The sequence below is a fragment of the Physeter macrocephalus genome, chromosome 11 (genome assembly GCF_002837175.3).
Source record: "Physeter macrocephalus isolate SW-GA chromosome 11, ASM283717v5, whole genome shotgun sequence".
Lineage (NCBI taxonomy): Eukaryota > Metazoa > Chordata > Mammalia > Artiodactyla > Physeteridae > Physeter > Physeter macrocephalus.
In genome coordinates this window covers 102,799,486-102,821,494 of record NC_041224.1, presented here as the reverse complement: position 1 = coordinate 102,821,494, position 22,009 = coordinate 102,799,486, and the positions used below count along the sequence as shown (strand labels likewise).

Genomic DNA, 22,009 nt, shown 5'->3' with positions numbered 1-22,009 from the left:
GAGAGGAGGAAGATACTGGAGGGGGAGGTCTCTAAGAAGGCAGATGCTAATGGGATCTAGAGCACAGACAGTGGATTAGCCATAGACAGGATGAAGGACACCTCTCCCCATCACAGCAAGCAAGGATAGGTGTAAGTGCGCATCAGTTAGGACTGGTGCTCAGAGGTGGAGGGATTCCCAGGATGATGATTTCTATTTTTTCTGTGAAGGAAGAAACAAGTCATCTTCTCATTGTGAGGAGAAAATATGAAGGGATTTGAAATTTGAGGAGCAGAGAAGGAATAAAATGACCATTATAGAGAATGGGTAGATTATTTTTCTAATGAAATGTAAGATTGCCAGGTCATGTGAGGAACTTGCTGAAGTTGAATAAAATTATTTCTGCATTTTTTTGTTTAAACATATATGATAACATACAGGTTAATTCACAATCAACATCAACGGCAATCCTAAAACTTTACTTAACCTTTTCTACAAAGAATCTCTACATGCTTGAAACCGGAACTCACTTCAGATTTTAGAAGCAGCTTACAAAAGCTCTTTTGCCAAAGCTCCAGTCTCCCATTTCCGAAGTTCTCTTTCTTTCACCCTCATAAATTTAATTTCATTATTTATCTACACATTGTTTTTGCAGAAACAAAATTTAGTCTGATGGTAGTGAATAGATGTGAACATAGATATGTTGGCCACAGAACAAACTGCTGTGAGAAGAGTCCTATCAGAAGGGCATGGAAAGCAATCATGTCCATTAGATAGACTTAAATAAATGACACCAAATTATCTAGAAATCAAATATAATTTGTCACAATTATATAAGCATTGCATTTTAATTTTAATCGTTACTATTTCCCTGGCACATATTAGATGCTTAATAATGCTTAATAAAAGAAGGAATTAGCATTTTAGGGATTTCTAAGCATTTGGTACATATTGATAAGCCATAAAATAATCAAATACAAATAAGTCTGAAAGAAAATGTGAAATTTGTACAGTTAGTGAAGAGTACACCTGCTAACAGTTCATATCACAGCAATGGTATTAACAATGTCCAGAGACAATTTTGATGAAGAACACGGGAGGGAAAAATGATAATAGAGGAGTTCACTTCTGTCACAGAAGTAGGGTGATTTTCTTTTTTCTACCATGATTGTAAAATAAAAAAAATTCTAATAATTACACTATTCTAGCTAATTTAGCATTGCATACTAATCATAACATTTGACCCCAATTCTAATAAAATATAATACAGTTAATAGAAAAGAGTAAAAATAACAAAACCTTTCTTTAATATTTAGAACACATTCAGGATTTGACGATGATAAGGGTTAAACAATTGTAATTTGAAGCCTTGGGATAATTTATTTACTACTCTGCAAATTAATTTCCTAATTGGTAAAAAAGAAGAGGTTAGATTAGATAATCTCTAAAGGAAGTTTCCACTCACATTTCTGATGGAAATGCACCTGATCAGGTACCGATGCAGACTATCAGGTACTGTACAGTACTGAACAATGGCGATTTTAATAAAAGTAAACTTCTTGACAGAACAATTTCCTTTTAGGTATAGCTTACTTACTCTTTCAGTGAGCTCAACGAGCTGATATAACTTTTGTAATTAATTTTAAACATACTTTCATATCCACTAGAGGTTTAATTTTTTCATAAAACTATCATCAATGTATCTGAGTTTTTCTAAAAATTGACTGTATAATCATTATATCATGGCATTGTTTATTTTCCTGCTTTAGATGCCTATATTTTGAGAAATAGTATAAATTCTCACCTCTAAGAGATAAGGCTCCATTTGGTCCAGGGTTTTTCCAAGATGCTTATCTGGATCTAAACCTGCCAAGAAAGGTTAAATATTTTTTTAAGATAATGATTAAAATGGAGGTTTAAAGACATGTTTCCCTTCCCTTGGCTCCTCCTTGCCTAGGAAACCAGTGTATGTGCATTTTAAGGCAAAATGTACCTTACTAGTATTTACTTTTCTATTCCCCTTGGGTAACTGGTTTTCTTGCTCCTGAAAAATAAGTTTCATTCCAATTCATTTCAATTGCACTTCATCAACTACCAGACGCATTGTTTCAATCCCTTTTTCATTTTTGAGGAACTGTAATTAGGATGGGAAAAAAAAGTATCATTTCAAAGATATGAAATTTAAATCCTTGGTATTTTAACTATTATTATTATTTTTTACTCATGGACAACAGCAAGAATTTTCCGACATTTCTATTTTATCTGTTTCAAACTTCTTATCTGGAGAATAAAAGTAGAAAATAAAAGAGTGGTAAACTGTATGCCTATATAATTAATTCACTTAGTAGCATATGGACACAAATAATTGTATTACCAAATTAAATGACAGCTCATTTCAATGACCACTTGTGTGACAGCGTTTTCCAAAAAAAAATAGAAACACTCTGAAAAATCATTATAGTACCAACAGCATTTGCATAATCTCTGATAAAGATGTTCAACTGATATAATAGCAGAGTTTATGTGGGTGATGGGGTATAGGTAGACTACTGTGGACAACAGGAACTCTTCCCACATTCCAAAACTAACCTGCCAGGAAAAATATCACATGCCACAAGTCAGCTATGAAAGGAATGAATTCATTTTAGATATTTACATCCATAATACATGTATTAGCTTAGGTTCATTTAAATAGGCTATTTTTATTTATTATTGGTTTAAACCAATCAGCTTATTAATTATACAAACTGAGTAATAATTTTCTTTTTCTGTCAAATGACTTCTTTGTAACATGGTATTTCTTATAATCACATACAGAATAATAAAAGGGAAGTCAGATAAAGATTAAGGATTCTTCTCCTACTGATATTAAATTACATTAATCCCAAAGGAAACAACTCAGACTACTAGCACTAGATGGATTATTTGACTCCTTTCACAGCAATCTTATTCTCAAGATGCATTCATTAAAATCAAAATTTCAATTGGCTAGGTAAACACTTGATGACATAATTGTTGACTCTGTCCAGTTCCTTTATTCCTGTCAACCCTTGCAACCTTTGCAATTCAATGTTTAAAATAAGTAAATAAAATATTTGAGACAAGCACCTATGTAATCACCATCCAGATTTAATAAGCATTAACATATTGCCCTGTTTCCTCCACAACTTTTCTTTAAACACCACCAACATAATAGAATCTCACAGTATATCTACCCTTAATCAATCTATTTTCCCTAGCCTTCAGTCTTTTGAAGTTGGTATGTTATTTCCCAACTATATGCTTTTATAATTTCATTACAAATGTACATATCCAAAACAATTTGTTATTGTTCATGTATATCAAATTTTAACATGAATGATAACTTTTTACTTTTTTTCAATTCACATTGTTAATGAGGTTTACTTATAGTAATTACTATGGCTCTGGTCCAACCATTTTTACTGCTGTATTGTATTCCATTATATGGATATATCAGAATTTACTTATCCATCTTCCAATAGATGCACAGTTGGGCACTGACTTATTTCTAATGTCTGTTTTGCCACTAGTAAGTACTTTCTATGCTGCAGTAAATATGCTTTTATGTGAAATTACTATTGCAATATATAGAGGAGAAAAAATATATTTAATTGCTATTTTATATGTACATATACATATAATCTTCAAGTCCATTATATATTGCCAAATTGCTCTCCAAAGCAGTACTGTCATCAAGGAAATAGAATTCTTATTTCCCATAAGGTGAAAATAATTAATGTTGCCAGATTTTTCATCTTTGCCAATCTGAGTTATATAGACATATAAAAAAAGTTTTGGATACTTGTTTTAATTTTCATCTTCTGATTACTATTAAAAGTAAGCACTTTTTCATATTTCATTGCCTATTCATTCAGGGTTTCACTTCTGTGAATTGCTTATTAAAATCATTTGCCTATTTTTAATGCTGTGCTTTGATGATTCATAGTTCTTGATATATTCCGAATGCTAATCCTTCATCATTATGGGCACGGTAAATATCTTCCTAATAATCTTCCTTGTCATTACACTTTTTTTATTGAGGGAGGGTCTCTTAATAAACATAAACTTTTTAACCTTATAGTAGTCAAAAGAATTGTTATTTAAAAATGTTTTTCCTTTGTATTTTAATAAACGATGCCCATGGTCATAATGTTACTCTCTTATATTTTCATTTCAAAGTTTTAAAATTTTGCTATTCACATTTAGATATTCAATCCATGTAGAATTTACTTTCAGTTATCATAGAGATAGTGTTATAACTGTATCTCTTATTTATGGGTAGGTACTGTTTATGGAATCCTTTCCTTATTGATGTATATGCCACCTCTGCCAAACAACGTTTCCATACATATGGAAATCTGTGTCATGTTGCCTACAACTTACTTTAAAATATTTCAGCATAACCAGTGAAATATACAAGTGTCTGTTTTAATCTACACTCCGAGATGGTTATTTGGCAATTAAAGGACTCTAATCAGAACCCATAACTCCAATGGCTATAACTTCTAGTGGTACAATTATCTTTATCTTAGACCAGTAAGAGAAAGTTTGCTAATTAACATGTCTGTTAGAAATGATTTTTCCTTGTGAAATTTATTTAAAATATATATAGATTATATAGTACTATGTGCAAGGCACTGTTATAAGTGCTCTGCAAATATTAACTGAATTCTCATAACAATCCAATGAGTGGTATTATAATTATCCCTATTTAATATATGAGAAAATTGAGGCACAGAGAAGTTTAGTGACTCTCTAAGATCACCCACTACCAAGAGATAAAAATGAAAATTCAAACCTAGGCAGTCTGGCTAAACAGTCCAGGCTTTCAACTGCCAGACTATGTTGCTTCTCTATGATGGATTAAGGAAGCTTCCATCTATACTTCATTTGCTAAGATTTCTTCACTGTTCTCATGATCATACTTGCTAATTCTGCTGTTTTATAACATGAACAGACACCAAATTTTATACATACTTTGTCTATATCTACTGAGATGTGTTCTCTAACATCTTCACCAATACTAGATATTATTAAATTTAAAACTTTTGATAGGAAAAAATGATATTTATCTCCTTGGTATTTTTATTTGCATATCTTTACTCTTGTATGATTGAGGTGGAACATGTTCTTCAGAAATTTGTGGCCAGATTTGTAGCTTTTTTTTTTACTGTGAAAAATGACTATTTTTCTAATAGACCACTCATCTTCTTTTCTTAATAATACTGAAACTTCTAAATCAAGGCCATTTATTTTATGAATTCACATAAGGCAGAATACTTTACTGGTGATTAGTCTTTTATTTTTGATGGATCTTGTCATGTATCTGGCAACTTGGGGAGTCTCATCAAGATGCCAGCTTTTTGTTGTTTTTAATATTTTCTCCACTTTTCAATTTCATAAATTTTACTCTTACTTTTGTCACACTTCCTTACTTCTGCTTTCTTTGTGTTCATTCAATAGCTTAGTTATTTCTAGCTTCTTGATTTGAATGCTTGACTCATTTATATTTACACATTTTTTTACTTTTTCTTTTGGTCCAAATTATTTTATTTATTTTTTAACGTCTTTATTGCAGTATAATTGCTTTACAATGGTGTGTTAGTTTCTGCTTTATAACAAAGTGAATCAGCTATACGTATACATATATCATATGTCCATGCCACTCTCTCACTTTGTCACAGCTTACCCTTCCCCCTCCCCATATACTCAAGTCCATTCTCTAGTAGGTCTGTGTCTTTATTCCCATCTTACCCCTAGGTTCTTCATGACATTTTTCTTTTTCTTAGATTCCATATATACACATTTCTTACTTTTTAAATAGAAAGATTTTAAGTACCAATTTAGGTGCATCCCAGAAGATTTGAAAGTGACACATTGTCATTGTTTTTAATATTTTGTCATTTTTATTGTTATTTAAGTTACTCTTGCAAGTGTCAAAACATGTTTGTTTACTTTCACTACTTTTTGTTGTCTTCTAATTTAATTGCATATGGTCAAGACTGCAGTCTTTATATGATAATTCTTCGAAATTTGGTGAAGCTTGTTTGTGACTTATAGATGATTAAATTTTATAAATGCCCCATTTGTGCTTGGAAAGTGGATCTGCTGAAAACAAAGTAAGATTTTATACCTAAACATAAAAAATCATGATCTTGTTAATTCTGCTGTTCATATCTTCTATGACCTTACTAATATTTGGTCTCCATGAACCATCAGTTTCAAATAAAGTGGTGGTTAAAACCTCCCATTATGATTTTGGTTTTAATAATTTCTTATAATTGAAAGTTTTGTTTTATACATTTGAGAGGTGTGTTGTTATGGACACAAATTCATAATTTCTAAAACTTCTTGGGAGGATTATTCCTTTATCAAGTAGTGAGTGGGAGCCTGTGACGTTGTGCCGTTGTCTGAAGATTCTTCAATCACTATGTCAAGTGACACAGATGTTTCTCTTTCTTCATATGATGAAGATCAGGGATCTAAACTTATCCGAAAAGCTTGAGAGGCACCATTTGTTCTCATTCGAATGGCAGGTTTTGCAGCAATCGTTGCATATGGATTATATAAATTGAAGAGCAGGGGCAATACTGAAGTGTCTGTTCACCTGATCCACATGCGTGTGGCAGCCCAAGGCTTTGTTGTGGGAGCAATGACTCTTGGTATGGGCTATTCCATGTATCAAGAATTCTGGGCAAAACCTAACCTTAGAAGAGGAGATGCTGTCTTGGTCTTGGTGGTGCTTGCTTTAGTTAGACATCTCTTATCGAGGTTACATGTTTATGTTGAAAATGAATTCTGTGGGTCGGACTATAACATGGTAATTTGAATATTGGCTTCCTTTCTTGCAGGCTTGATTTGCCTAGTGACTACTTCACTAGCTAGGTCATTCAGGGGAGGTAGATTAGCACAAAAACATGTCACTTTTAAATGCACTTGATAGTGGTACAATGTCCACCTTCTTAAACTCTTCTGATAAAATTAGTTGTAAAGAGGACAACATGCCAAACGTGAAAATGCTCCCAGTTGCTGCAGAATATATGCTTTTGATGTAATGTAGGAATCCTATTTACCTCAGTTAATATAACTCTTTCTGACTGGCTTGTGGACTGAGTACTGCTTTTAAGGTCTGGTTGGCTCTTGAAGAACCCTTTCAGAACAGTGCACGGAATACAACATTATAAACCTCCCAGCAACTATGTGTGTGTTTTTAAACCAAACCTAAAGAGCTGGTAACAGCTGCTTTGAAGTAGTATCTGTTTCAGAATCATAGTTGTAAACATGAGAATAACTTAACTGTAGATCCCCGTTTATCTGTTTTGTAATTGCAGAATTATAGTTTGCTGCTGTTATATTAGAATAATCTTTAAATGGAATTTTGAAATAGAAGTGTGTATTTTAAGTGCTAATGCAAAGGTAAATGAAAAATACTTTTTAAATGTGTGCAGTCTGCTTATTTTCTCTGAAAGAATCATAAATGTTAAACTAAATAAATTGCCTATAATGGAAGTGGAAAAAAAAAAGAAGTAGTGAGCTTTTCATCTCCACATATGACTTTTATCATATATTCTATTTATCAACATTACAACACCAGTTTTCTTTTGTTAACGTTTTCCTGATATACATATAACTGGGTTTTGAAATTTTTTATCCTATCTTATAAATACAAATTCAAAGAATTGATTTTAAATTTTTTATATTTTACAATTTTATTTTGTCTGGACCTGTTTCCATCACCTTATTGTGCACTTTGTTACATTAAACTTTATATATAGATTTTTTTTCCTTTGCCACTTTCTGCCTCATACTGAATCAAAAAGGATATTTTGTCTGTTTGTTTTCTCTGCTGATTAGAAAGCTGTAGACTATATATGTCAATCCCAATCTCCCAGTATATATACACTATTGATAATATGTATAAAATAGATAACTAATGAGAACCTACTGTACAGCACAGGGAACTCTACTCAGTGCTCTGTGGTGACCTAAAGGAGAAGGAAATCCAAAAAAGAGGGGATATATGTATACGTATAGCTGATTCACTTTACTGTACAGCAGAAACTACTACAACACTGTAAAGCAACTATACTCCAATAAAAATTTTTTTTTAAATGTGATCCTTTTCATCGGTCTCATATTAGTACAATGCCTGGAACACTTTCAAGTGTAAGTTTTCAAGAAATGTTTAGTGAATAAATGCATGTTAATCTGAAAAATAAAAAAAAGAAATCTGTAGACTGAATTTCTACTCTTCCAGTAATCACTTGTAATTTTTAACATTCATTCAAAACCACAGTATTTAAGTCTAAAGTATTAAATATCTAAGAATTTATGAACCTTAGAATATAAATCTAAGAATTTATTTTTAAATTTTTTTAATCTAAGAATTTATGTTTAGCTTTTTTTTTTTTTTTTTTAGCCCTTTAACATTCATTCAAAACCACAGTATTTAAGTCTAAAGTATTAAATATCTAAGAATTTATGAACCTTAGAATATAAATCTAAGAATTTATTTTTAAATTTTTTTAATCTAAGAATTTATGTTTAGCTTTTTTTTTTTTTTTTTTTTAGCCACGCCGCGTGGCTTACAAGTTCTTCGTTCCCCCACCAGGGATTGAACCCACACCCTCAGCAGTGAAAGCTCAGCGGCCTGACCACTGGACCACCAGGGAATTCCATTTAGCAACTTTTTGACCAAAACAAATTAGCATGTTTTTAACTAGACACTAAATAAGTTTTACCATTTAAGTTGTTATCACTGTGGTAAATTTTAGTTCCATCATTTTGAGAAAGAAAATGTAAACTTATGAACACATTTTACAGTGTCTGTGCTCACCATTGTTTGTCATTCATTTCTCCTGGAATTCAATTTATTTCTGACTTAAGTCCATTCTTTATTTTTTCACTGAAGATCTGTGAGTGGTAAACTCTCCTAGTTTTTAACTGTCTGATAATGTCCTATTTTGCTATCTCCACCACATAACAGTTTAGTTGTAATATATTATTACTTCTTTAGGCTTTAGTTGTTCTTAATGAGATTTACGCTGTCAAACAGTGGTTCCCATATAAGGAATCTTCATTTTCTCTGTGCTAGACAGTACAATTTTCAGTTTACCTATGACATTCGATAATTTTAACACAAGGTATCTATTTTTATTTACACTGCACAGCACCTAATAAGCACTTTCAATTCCAAAAATCATCTTTCTTCGAACCTAAAAAGTTTTCAGCCATTATATCTGTAAATACTGTTTTTCTGCCTTCTATTTTTTTCTGAAACATCTATTACACAAATATTGCTATTTTCCTATCTATCTATCCTCCATATTTTTAAATTGCTCTTTCAATGTTGTCTTCTGGGTGAATTATTTTTCTCTGCTTCACTCATTCTGTCTTTGACTTGGTTCATCTAGAGTTTATTCTGCCCACTATTTTGTTTTTTAAATGACTCTGTTTCACCCCAAATTTCTAACTGTTTACTTTTCACATCATACTGTTGCTATTTCATTTTGAGTGATTTATTTTTCTAATTGACTGCTTTTTCTTTAATGGATGTTTTATTTTTATCTCTTTGAGGTTCTCCCTCAGAGGGGGCACTTTCAGTCTGTTTCCCCACAGGACTGTGATCTCCCAATTGCTTTTGCCTATTTCCTGACCCTCTGTATTACAGCCCCATAGCTTCATTTCTGAATTATTTTGTATGTCTATTCATTCTTAATTCACAGAGGTGTTTATAATGCTTTCCAGCACAGCTCTTTCATACTTTTCCTTCATATATTCATCTATTACTGCCATGGTTTGGGGTGGAAATTTGGAAAACTCAAAGCAAGAATGTACAAGGCCAGCATGGCAGGAAGTCATTTTTTAGCCGCCCTTCCAATTCCTTGATTCTCATATACACTGGTCACATAGCACATACATATCACCTTAGCACTTAGCATCAGGCTACACATTATTAAAATCATTTAAAAAGTCTCTCATGATTGAACCTAAGAATTTATGTTTTGTGTTCTCTATAAGGGTTTGGGAGTAAATAAATGCCTACCTAAAAGGCATGAAAAGGAATTTAAGAGCATGTGATTTTATACAGGTGGGCAATGAAAGATCAAGCCAACAATCTTCCCATTTTCCTTGCAGCCTTTTAATTCATTGCAAAATCATCATGCCCCAGTTCTGAACTGTTAAAATAGAGAAATAGCTGTAATACCTCATTTCAAAGACGGCTGCATTCCATGATGTACCAGTAATTTGGCTTGCCTTTAGATAAGACAGTCAGTAAAATATGTAAACGTAAATCACATTGGGCACATTTTTTCCACATGAATCTGTATTCATCACAGAAGTACACCCTGGTAGAATTATTTCAAGATTTTTGTGTATTCATAGAAATATTTTCAATTTATTTATTCCTAGGATAAGCACTGAAAATTCTATGGAGCTAAAACAATTAGAATAAATAGAAATTTAAAACTTTAAGGAAGATTTTCAAATATTTTTCTGACATACATTATAGATCATTTCACTAGGAGATTATTGTAAAACTATAAAATAGCTAAAATAAAAGAGTTACATTTTTTCTCAGAGTTAATAATGAAATAATTTTGGTAATAATTTGGTAATACGGTCTGCACCATGTTTGGTGAGGATGAGATGCTGTTACGAGTCATGGTCTGACGATTTAGATCTTTCACACAGGGCAGACCAATCAGTAAGGATACTTCACATACACACATCAATAGATGATTCCAATGGACGTGTAAAACCAAGGAAATGCGGGAACTGAGAAATAAACAATTTTGACACATTGTAAATTTATCAGAGGTTATGTCTGGTGATTTTGGTAGGCATCTTTGCATAAACAACGATTTAGGAGTTCTTATCTCAAGAGATGATACTATTTAAATAGACTATAATTATTTTCCAAAAAATGTCTAAGTTTTAATAATGAAACTGCTTGTCTAGATTCCATACAATAATGTACATATTGCTCTGAATGAATCTTTCTACCTGTTCTACTGTAGTTGGTAATGACTACTCAAGTGCTTTTCTCCTGATGCTGGTTACCCTGTGCAAGTGCAATCTGTCTTTGCTTCCATTTTTCTGTTCATTAGAAAGTGACAAGTCATTGGGGACCTCACGATCACTGCCCATAAGACGTGCATTTCAAATTGTTTTTCTAAAATATTTCCTTGGATAAGATCCAGAGACTCCTAGCAATTCAAGCTCCTGTCCTTGAGAAATCAATGGCCTGAAGCCACCCTGATCTCTGAGATCTCTTCTAAATTGGTATACTATTACATGTGGGATGATATTAGTCAGGGATGCGGTAGGAAGATTATTCATCCTACCCTAGAATACACTCAGATATGGAATTTTTCTCAAGAAATTTTTTACTGCCTAAAACACTGATGTTTGCATAAATATTAAACGATATGCAAATGAAAACTCTTTGTAACTTATTTTTATAAATATAATGGATGATTGAATATTTAATTTTATTACACTTACACATTTTTTTCACAAGTTTCTTCATTTAGAAACATCTTAGCATTGTATGTACAATCTGTATGATATTTAATTTCTCTAAATGGAATAAGACAATTATTAAGATAATTTTAAAACAAGCATCTGGAGAAACAGATCAGTTTAACATAAAAAAAAACCTGTTAGCTTATCTATAATTATGAAGCCCAAAGATGTTAATCTTTACCTCATGTATTTTGGTTTTGGTATTTTCTAACTAGATGATGCACAGAGAATTCTGACACTGAAGATCCTTCATGATTGAGAATGGAAAGTCAGGGTCAGATCAGTATCAATAAAATATATTTATCATTGGATTTATGCTTTAAGTGCTTTAGAGAGAAATATTTTACATAATAAAGTCAATGTTTGAGTTAAAATTTAACACAAAGCTTAGACAAAATAAATAACTTCTCAGTTTAATTTACTTGTTTTATCTACAAGTATCTACTTATATTTTTAAACTCAACTAAAGAAAGATGCTAATATACCAATATATTTGCTCTCAAATGATTCTACTATATGGACCCACTTTAGAGTACATAAATATATAACACAACTCAGTAATTTTATTTTATTTTTTTTTATTTTTATTTTTATTTATTTATTTTTTTTTTGTGGTATGCGGGCCTCTCACTCTTGTGGCCTCTCCCGTTGCGGAGCACAGGCTCCGGATGCGCAGGCTCCGGACGCGCAGGCTCAGCGGCCATGGCTCACGGGCCCAGCCGCTCCGCGGCATATGGGATCCTCCCAGACCGGGGCGCGAAACCGGTTCCCCTGCATCGGCAGGCGGACGCGCAACCACTGCGCCACCAGGGAAGCCCCTACCTCAGTAATTTTAAAATCCATCTTATATATTCAATTTTTAAACAGTAGCTATTTAACTGGTAAATGCAGCCAGTCCAAAGGCATAATCTTCTCTTTCTTTGAATAAATGCTAGTATCTAGACCCAATACAATTTCAATACAATTTGAAAATCTCTATCCTAATCTTTGTAATGTCTTCATTCCCATTTTATTTTATATAAAACTATATTATGTAAAAACCCTTTGAGGGACTGTGAAAAGCCTATGAAAGAGCCACAATGGTTCATGGGTTTTTCCCATGCAATTCAACTTTATCTAAAAGCTTCAATTTATCCTAGTCCTTGAAAAAGATGTTTCTTTTTTAGATTCATTCAATTTAGGTGTCTCTTCTCTAGTGAAGCCTGGGTCATGAATGGACATAAACTGTGCTTCACCAAAACCCTAACAGTCTGTTCAGTTTACCTCCTGAATCAGTCAGGTGTGGAATGTGAGTCTCAATGTGTCTAGCTCCCTTGTGTAAACCTTTACAATCACTGAGATGGTAACATTTAATAATGTTTATATAAATATAAAGTATATTTAAAGTATATTTAACTCAAATACCTAGATAAGCTACTTTAAGTTACTAACAAAATTTTCTTCAAAGTGCAGAAAAATTTACTACAAATCCTGACACCTAATCATTTAATCATGACTTGTAGACATTCCTTGATGGAAGCTGGGTGGATGAATAAACCCACAATAAGACCTAGGCACTGGATAACTCCATGCAGAATTAAGAAATTAATTAGGAGGAAGAACCATAATTTGCAGAGCTGACATCTATTTTACTTTACTTGCATGTATCAATGGGAAGCAATTACAATTCAATTAAAATATTCAATTTTATTACTTTACTGACTGACCTTGAAGTTAATGCCTGTTCTATTTAATTGTATCATCTATGAATAAATGTTAACCCTACAATGTTATGCCCCATTATTTTCAATGCATTTTTCAACTTCTCAACTGAATTATGTCAGTCAATTTATTGTCTACTATCATGAAAGCAAGTGGAGGTTTATTTCTTCACGACAGCCCAATATATGACATGAGAGAAACATCACGAAATGTTTGATAATGCTACTTTTAACAGAGTCAAATAAAATGAATTGTGTTCTCAACTTTTGTAGCCTAGACTTTTACTGTAAAATCAGTAGGTGATATTAGAAAAGGTATAATCACTCTGAGAAAAAATTTTTAGTCTGCCTACAAATCTTGATAAATTTCATTGCAGACAGGAATGGAGCATTCTGTGTATCTTCAAAAGTTAAACACAACCCCTCCCCACCCCCAATAATCTCTTCCTATTTTTACCAGGCTCACTGGCCATCAAAACAAGTGAATTTCATTTAAAAAGCTCTAATGTTTTTGTTGGTAAATATAACCTTTTTGTTCCCAGACTTCAACTGAGCACACCATTATTCTACAATTGAGCACTTTATAAATATAACCATTATATTTGTGTCAAAAGAACAAATAAAAAAGACTGATTATGTGATCTCTAAGGTAAAAATTAGCTCACATGTTTTGAAAGTTGACTATTGGGGAAGGATCTTATTTGAATTTCCAGATTTTCCATTTCTACAATTAGATCACTAAAAGCTTCGCTATCTTAGAGGTTGTGTTAGGACTCATCTCAACATGTAACTTCTTTCTGAAATCTATGAACTGGTATTGTACTTCAGTGTATGTAACATAAAGGAGACTCAGACACTTCATGGATTCACTTTTGAGATCCATGGCACCCATGAAATGAATGACCAATAAATCATATTAAATATAATTATGCAGGGGCTTCCCTGGTGGCGCAGTGGTTGCGCGTCCGCCTGCCGATGCAGGCGAACCGGGTTCGCACCCCGGTCTGGGAGGATCCCACATGCCGCGGAGCGGCTGGGCCCGTGAGCCATGGCCGCTGGGCCTGCGCGTCCGGAGCCTGTGCTCCGCGATGGGAGAGGCCACAACAGTGAGAGGCCCACGTACCACAAAAAAAAAAAAAAAAAAAAAAAAAAATATATATATATATATATAATTATGCAGTTAATGATAATCAATACTTGCTGATGATAGCTCAAATGGTCCTTCTTCTACCTTTAAAATACTACACAGTTTTAATATAAAAAATGAATAAAAAGTGAAAGATATGCGAGTCAAGGAAATTTTTAAAAGGGGCATTTGAAATATTTATTATAGAAATATCTTCCTAATTTTTCATATTAGTTATCAACATAATGAGGACTGGAAAGCGAAAGAAGCTTGATATGAGTAGGGAGTGTTTAGAGGGGTGAAAGCTGAGGTCAAAAAAAGTAGACGGGGGGCTTCCCTGGTGGCGCAGTGGTTAAGAATCCACCTGCCAAGGCAGGGGACACGGGTTCGAGCCCTAGTCCGGGAAGATCCCACATGCCACGGAGCAGCTAAGCTCGTGCGCCACAACTACAGAGCCTGCGCTCTAGAGCCTGCGAGCCACAACTACCGAAGCCCCTGTGCCTACAGCCCGTGCTCCACAACAAGAGAAGCCACCGCAATGAGAAGCCCGCGCACTGCAACGAAGGGTAGCCCCTGCTCGCCACAACTAGAGAGAAGCCCATGCGCAGCAACAAAGACCCAACACAGCCAAAAATAAATAGATAAATTTTTTTTAAAAAGTAGACAAAAGCCAAATCCTATAGGGCCTTGCGTTTCATTTTAAAGAGTTTGTACTTGAATGCAAGGTCACAGAGAAATTCTAAGCAGAGGCTGACATGATCCAATTAGATCTTTAGTGATCCAATTAGATCCAATTAGTGATCTTTCTTTAGAAAGATCACTCTAGCTTCAGTTGAATTCCTTGGCAGGAAACAAGATTGATGGTAAGAAGGCAAATAAAGGGATTGCTGCAATAATTAGTGAGACAGGATGTAACAGACAAAAGCAATAGGTATGGAAGGAAGAGAACAGATTTGAGAGCAACATACAGTAGGTAGGATATATAGTACTTGCTGATAAACTGGGTATCGTGAATACAAGAAAAAGAAAAGGCAAGGATGATTTGCAGGTTTCTGATTTGGTCAAATTAAAAGATGGTGGCACCAAACACCATTTACTTCAGATATAGAGCAGAACACAAGAAAGTCTGGGAAGGAAATAAGGGGCAAATTCAATTTTAGACATGTGTTTGAGGTTTAAGGGAATCACCCAAGAAGAGATATTTAATTGACAATTAGGTATATGGGGTTAGAGCCCAGCATGGAAGTCTGAGCTGGGGATACTGATATAGAAATAGAAACCACAAGATGAACACTCAAGGAGAACTTGTAAAGTGAGAAGATAAAGTACAGGCAAGAGCTTTGAGGAATATCAAACTTTAATGGGCACTACAGTCAGAGAGCTGTGCAAAATGGAAATCTGATCTGGTCATCTTCATTTTTAAATCCTTCATTTATACTTCTGGGCAATATGGTTACATGAGCACTGGCATCCAATTCTTTCCTTTTCTTCCTGTGATGGTTAATTTTATGTGTTAACCTGAGTGGGCCATGGGATGCCCAGATGAAACACTGTTTCTGAGCGTGTCTGTAAGAGCGTTTGTGGATGATAGTGGCATTTCAATCAGTGGTCTCAGTAAAGTAAATTGCCCTCTCCAATGCAGGTGGGCATTACTCAGTCTGTTAAGGGCCTAAACAGAACAAAGGGCAGAGGAAAGAGGAACTCACCCCTTTTTTCTTGCCTCATTGCTTGAACTGTGACATCTCACCTCATCTTCTCTGCTCTCGGACTGGGATGTACATCATTGGCTCCCCTGGTTCTGAAGCCTTTGAACTTGGACTGAAATACACTACTGGCTTTCCTGGGTCTCCAATTTACAGACAGCAGATTGTGGGACTTCTTAGCCTCCATAATCATGTGAGCCAGCTCCTCATAATACACTTCTTTTGTATCATGTCGGTTCTGTTTTTCTGGAGAACCCTGCTTATTAACACATGTACTCTCTCCACTCCAAACTCCACTGAAAAGACCACTGAATAAAGGAAGAGGAAAATATCAGGACTGAAACTGCCCAAAACTTGAACTAAATTTTCCTTGCTTGAGTGAAGTTGGAATCAAATTCAGAAGAAAGTCTATCCTAAGACTTTTCCAGTGAAAGAATAACTTTCTAGAAAAGGAAGTACAAGCAACTTCAGAGAACCCTGATTATTGTCCATACCTTAGGTCTTGCACTGTGAGATGCCCACCTCACCTGGTTTTTATGTAACTTTACACTAACTGTGATCTATAACTATTTCTACATATTTACCTACATATGTTTGAGACATCAACCAATACAATATTAACTTTCTGAAAGAGATTTTGTCAGAAGACAAGCCCTACAAACTTTATAACATATTATTGTTCCAAGCAGTTTTAATATGTAAATGTTGGGACCTCAGCTAAGACAGGAAAATCCCACTTTCCAACCATGGCAAATATAGAATGATACTGGTATTTTCTACACACAAATATCTGCTTGGGCAATATAGTTATTAAATAGTCTTACTACAAAATGGATAAACAGAAATAGACTCAGACTTACCTTTCCAGAAGGAATTTTCAGTGAATTGTTACATATTATCATGAAAGTTGTTTTAGTGTAAACTGCCTGACACAGCCATAAAGGTTACTTACTACAGAGGGATAACTTTTATAATAGCAGGCACTAAAATAAGATCTTATTTATTTGTGAATATTACATTTTGTATATGTTAAAGAATAAAGGGAATTGGTAGGGATGAAGGTAGAAAGACAGGTTTTAGAATTATAACATGGTAGATATTTTTTGGAAGGCTATACACACACACACACACATACATATACGTACACATACAAAGTAGCTTGGGATGGATAGAATCTTAATGTATTCAAAAATTCAAAGAACATATCCATACTAGCACCAAATAGTTATATGTCTAACTTATTTTTAGAACAGGCTGCCTTACCTGGCAAAGGAAAGGATGTGCTAGACATAAAATGAACAAAATCAGCATTTATTTCCTCTGCTGTTATAATCTGTTACTTCACTTTACAGACTGAGCAAAAGGCACTCTATTCAGAGACGGGTAGCTGTGGGACTGGTAGTATTTGTATTTGAACCTTAAGGAAAGATTATATTGCATATACTCAGAATTTGGTATTTAAGACTTGATATTTTTTTCCTTCAGTTTAAAATGGTAAATATTTACAACACATTTAGGAGATGTTAAAAGTTTCAACTTTTGATGTTTCAACACTTGAGTTTAAAAATTCTGTGCTACAGTACTTTGTATAAAGGTAAAAATATATTTCTAGTAGCAATTTACACTTGAATGCACATTAAGTAACCTTTTTTAAACAAAATAATTATTTGAACAAAGTTCAGGTGTAAAAAAAAAAGTTATGTTAACCATAGAATATGACAGAATAATGCAAATTGCTTTTAACCTTTACTGTTCAGCAATCTTTTCTAGGAAGGCTATTGCAATGAATGATTTTAATTATGTCCATTATTATCCAAATGAATGACAGAAGAGTGCAAGGTGTGGAAGCAATAATCAATACGCTGTACCTTGGCTTATTTGGGCAGTTAAAGAAGAAACATTAATATAACATATAGGAATTACCGCAGGTGAGTATGCGTAGGAGTGGAACTCAGCATTTGGGATGTCGGCACAATTAAAGCTGCTTTCTAATTAGAATGGACATCTCTTAATGTTAACCCAAAGGGTGAAACTTTAAAAAGTATATGTTAAAAATATGAAGAAACAAAATGGTTGGCATCCCTCCGAGAGGCAAGTAAGGGAGTTTAAAAACTATCCAGGCTGCTTGGAAGACAGAAAAGGACAGTAGCAATGAGAGACATATACAGAGTGCTCATTATTCGACAGGTCAAAAGAGAAATCTGTGGATAGTTTGGAAAAAAAAAACAAAAACTGGAAATAATTCCAGAGTCACTTATGAATACATTGAAAGTATCTAGAATATCTTTTAACACTTGCCTTTTTTTTCTGAATTAAATACCAAAAATACACTGTCAGGGAAAAAAAAAGAATTTGAAAATTAAAAGGACAAAAGGTACCAGGAGGACTAAACAGACAACATGAGTGGCTGGACTAACTGCTGAGTTTCTCCCCATCAGTGAGGACTTGAAATGAGGACAAATAAAAGGATGAGAAGCAGCAGAGAAGTTTAATTCAGTTTTATTTGGCATTGACCTTTGCTGTACACGATAGTGGGGAAACGACTATTCCAAGGGCACTTTCTGAGAAAACCAGTGGGGCAGTAGCAGAGAGCAATCTCCTAGGAGGAAATAATAGAGCAACTTGAGAAATTCCACAGTAATAAATTACCATGACCAGATGGTATTCAACTGAGAGTTTCTGAAGGAAATAAAGTGTGAAATGGCTCAGCTACAGATGAGGATATGCAATGTATTCAGAAAACCAGCAACTGTTTCCAAATACTGCAATTTTTCTAATATGGTAGCTCTTTTTTTTTTTTTTTTTGTGGTATGCGGGCCTCCCTCTGTTGTGGCCTCTCCCGTTGCGGGGCACGGGCCCCGGACGCGCAGGCCCAGCGGCCACGGCTCACGGGCCCAGCCGCTCCGCGGCATGCGGGATCCTCCCAGACCGGGGCGCGAACCCGGTTCCCCTGCATCGGCAGGCGGACGCGCAACCACTGCGCCACCAGGGAAGCCCTATGGTAGCTCTTATGTAAGAAAGAAAAACAATCAAATTAAGATTTATAGAATTACAGACCAGTGGCTCTCTTGGTGATAATGGAGAAACTGATAGAGTCTAATTAAGAATACCTTCCTTCAACATCAGGGTAAGGTTAACCTGCTAAGGTCAAATCACCCACTGAGTCTATAAAGAGAACACTGTTTCTCTCCATCCTATTAAACTTATCTGGAAATGTCAATAAAATACTAGATAGAAGTAAACCAGTAATGTAATTTATTTGGGAATTACATGAAGCTTTTAACAAGGTCACATGAAACTACTGGAGAAAAATAAGCACAGTCTTTGGGAGGAGAGGCCACAGAGAAACTTCTGTCATTAACTGTAAAACCTGCTAAGTAATGAAAACAAAGTTTCAGGGACAATTTTCTTCCCTAACACCGTGTTACCTTTTCCAGACACATATAGATCACCTTCAATTAAAAAAAAAAAAAAAAAAGAATTTCACTATACACAAGATGCAGAGTAACAGTAGGGAAGGAAGATGTGCTTCCAAATCAAGAAAAAAACAGTAAGAGACCAACATGCAATAGCAAAATAAGCATGTAACAAAATTTTTACCTAGCAAATGGAATCTGAATGCCATAACTGATGCCATAACTTAAATTTCTCATCACTGTGCTCTGTGTAAGCATCAGATTTTAATGAAAACTAAGAAATAATAAAGTCATGAGACTGATTTTTACATAGTCAAATGAGGGCTGTACCTTCAAAGTGGTCACCTTTACACATGACATATGCTTATTCCGGTAGTATATATTTGCCCTTAATCAATCCATTTCCAAAATTCTCTCTATAGAACTGCCCTCAGAGCCAGTGGCATATTGTTCTGAAGTTATCCAATGGTGGCAAACCTCCACCCTTCAAGAGTGGAGCCAGAAGCCATTAGAGTAGGATGGAATTTCCTCCCCAAAGCAACCTTAGCTAGCCCCATTCTGCAACCTCAGATGACTTCTGTTTCAGCATGAAGGAGCAGTATTATATTGGAAAGGGCAAGGGCATGCAGTAGAAGCTTGAAGAAATCCACACAAGGGCCTGTGGCAACCTCCTATGAAACTATTTGAGAGCTCCAAATGTAGGAACGTTCTGATACCAAATCAAGACTTGTTTCACTACATAACTTCCACTTCCTCTTAGAATTGTTCTCTGAAGTCACGAAAGTACCAGCAGCCTTTCAAATACTGTGGATTGCTGTAAAAATCCCCATTTTCCTTGACCCAGTAACCTGCTGCCTTCTCTTCAGGCTAAATATATAGCTCCTTTAAATAGTCCTCCTATGGCACCATTTCTCGTCCTTTCAATGTTCTGGTCACTTGCTACTCACTGAATTATAGCTGTTTCTGTGTCCCATCTTCATCCAATCTTTCCCCTGTTTAAAGAAGCAATTTCTGGGACTTCCCTGGTGGTGCAGTGGTTAAGAATCCACCTGCCAATGCAGGAGACACGGGTTCAAGCCCTGGTCCGGGAAGTTCCCACATGCCGTGGAGCAACTAAGCCCGTGGGCCACAACTACTGAGCCTGCACTCTAGAGCCCGTGAGCCTCAGTGTCATCTCTAGATATTCTGATTTAATTCCTCTGGGGTGAAGCTTGGGCAAAGGGATTTCTAAAAGCCCAACAGGTGACTCTGATGTGCAGCCGAGGCTGAAAACAATTGTTCTAGAAGTCTGACCTGGGTCCCTGATATATGTGTCTATGGAGAGGAAAAAAGAAGAGGGGTAAAGATGTCTTTATTTGGCTGTAACATTCCCAAATGTACTGCACCAGGCTGTCCTGTATAATATATAAATTAACTGTCAGGATACCAGAGCATCGTGCACTGAAAATGTTTCTATTTGTCTTTATTATCAGCTTACAAACTAGCACATATGAGGCCCAACATGTTAAGCACACTTCTGAAAAAATACAGCAAGTCATTTTGAATCAAAGGTCAATCCTTTGTATCACTGGGATATAAGGATCCCAAATAGGACTATGTTTCTTTTCCTTTTTTTTTTTTAAACATCTTTATTGGAGTATAATTGCTTTACAATGGTGTGTTAGTTTCTGCTTTATAACAAAGTGAATCAGCTATACATATACATATATCCCCACATCTCCTCCCTCTTGCGTCTCCTTCCCACCCTCCCTCTATCCCACCCCTCTAGGTGGTCACAGAGCATCGAGCTGATCTTCCTGTGCTATGAGGCATGACTATGTTTCTGTCCTGCCTATGCGCTAGTCCCTTAAATTTCTTATATTGATTAGGAAGTATTATAAAAATGATATTGCATTTTTGATATTAATATTTTAAAATTTTTAAGTTGAAAAATATAACTTTGAAAAGATTAAAGCTAATTACTAGTAGAATGAATCCCTCCCAGAGCAACAGAGAACATTAAAATATCACACACAGCAAAAGGCAGAAAATAAAGGAAAACACAATAAATCATGAAAAATAGATAACATCAAATGGATAAAATAAGAAGAAAAATTAAGAAATAACTTATTGATTACACTATATGCTAGGTTATAAAGCATCCCCTTAAATTTTTAAAAAATTGATATAATCCTGAGTATGTTATCTGACTAAAATGTGATTGAGTCAGAAATCAATAATATAAAGACAAATAGGAAGCCATCATGTTTGGAAACTAAGCAATACTTGAAACTAAATAACACATTTCTAAATAACCAATGGATTAGAGAAGGCATTTCAATGAAAATTGGAAAGCATTTTGAACTAACTGATAATGAAAATACAACTAGAGCTACAATTACAGGAAAAATTATAGCATAAATATATATATATATTAGAAAACAAGGGTGAAATTTAGTGTATATGTATATATCAAGAAATTAGAAAGCACTTCACAATATATACAAATATATAATCATTATGTTATATACCTAAAACTAATATGTTATATGTCAA

The 22,009-nt window shown here is 34.5% G+C and overlaps 1 protein-coding gene and 1 pseudogene across 4 annotated transcripts in view; one reads left to right on the top strand and one right to left on the bottom strand.

The window, feature by feature from the left end:
• DPH6 (diphthamine biosynthesis 6) overlaps window positions 1–22,009 on the bottom strand; it is a 169,924-nt gene that overhangs the window by 28,909 nt on the left and 119,006 nt on the right. For all 4 annotated transcript variants that reach the window (XR_008618626.1, XM_055088334.1, XM_007103574.4 and 1 more), the window contains one exon: window positions 1,784–1,845. Coding sequence is in view for 3 of the 4 variants with exons in the window: in XM_055088334.1 (XP_054944309.1) it covers window positions 1,784–1,845 (62 nt within the window). In the remaining variant the exon portion in view is untranslated. The remainder of the gene's footprint in view (window positions 1–1,783; window positions 1,846–22,009) is intronic.
• On the top strand, window positions 6,075–7,455 carry LOC102986510 (HIG1 domain family member 1A, mitochondrial-like; annotated as a pseudogene).